Source organism: Octopus bimaculoides, chromosome 26, assembly GCF_001194135.2.
Source record: "Octopus bimaculoides isolate UCB-OBI-ISO-001 chromosome 26, ASM119413v2, whole genome shotgun sequence".
Classification (NCBI taxonomy): domain Eukaryota; kingdom Metazoa; phylum Mollusca; class Cephalopoda; order Octopoda; family Octopodidae; genus Octopus; species Octopus bimaculoides.
The window spans coordinates 16,949,307-16,950,097 of NC_069006.1; the positions used below are offsets into that span (position 1 = coordinate 16,949,307).

Sequence of the window (791 nt, forward strand, 5' to 3'; positions counted from 1 at the left end):
GGGCAAGTGTCTTCTACTATAGCCTCGGGCCGACCAAAGCCTTGTGAGTGGATTTGGTTGACGGAAACTGAAAGAAACCCGTCGTATATATGTATATATATATGTGTGTGTGTGTGTGTGTGTTTGTGTGTCTGTCCCCCAAACATCGTTTGACAACCGATGCTTGTGTGTTCACGTCCCCGTAACTTAGCGGTTCGGCAAAAAGAGACCAATAGAATAAGTACTAGGTTTCCAAAGAATAAATCCTGGGGTCGATTTGCTCGACTAAAGGCGGTGCTCCAGCATGGCCGCTGTCAAATGACTGAAACAAGTAAACGAGAGTATACAAACAAAATAAATTAAATATACATTATACAAACAAATAAAAAAAAATGGCCTTGAATATATAGTTTAAAGCAAAGGAAACGTCCTATAGGACAGGAAACTAAAAAAAACGAATGATGGAAAAACAAATCATGTTGAAAGTGTGTGTGTGTGTGTCATTATAAGACCGTCATGTTGATATTTAATGTTTCTCTTTCTCAGAATTGACAAAGAAGTAGGTGGAATGGAAGAAGCCCATGAAGGGATGGTATGGAGTCTGGCATGGCATCCTATGGGACACATTTTAGCATCTGGTTCCAATGACCACACCACGTAAGTCTTTCAGCATCTATTATATACACATTACCATTATACACATACAACACTCGCAAAGTTCATGCGGCATGTTTTAACATATTACTCCTGATGATTATGCTACATAAGTTTCACAAAATGCATATATATATATATATATATATATATATATA

General features: G+C 37.5%; 1 protein-coding gene across 1 annotated transcript in view; it reads left to right on the forward strand.

Annotated features, from left to right (window-relative positions):
- The window catches only part of LOC106883031 (pre-mRNA 3' end processing protein WDR33), a gene marked incomplete at its 3' end in the record, with an annotated part of 60,240 nt that overhangs the window by 54,541 nt on the left and 4,908 nt on the right, over positions 1 to 791 (forward strand). The window contains exon 11 of the mRNA XM_014933889.2: positions 526 to 636. Within this exon, the coding sequence (XP_014789375.1) occupies positions 526 to 636 (111 nt within the window). The remainder of the gene's footprint in view (positions 1 to 525; positions 637 to 791) is intronic.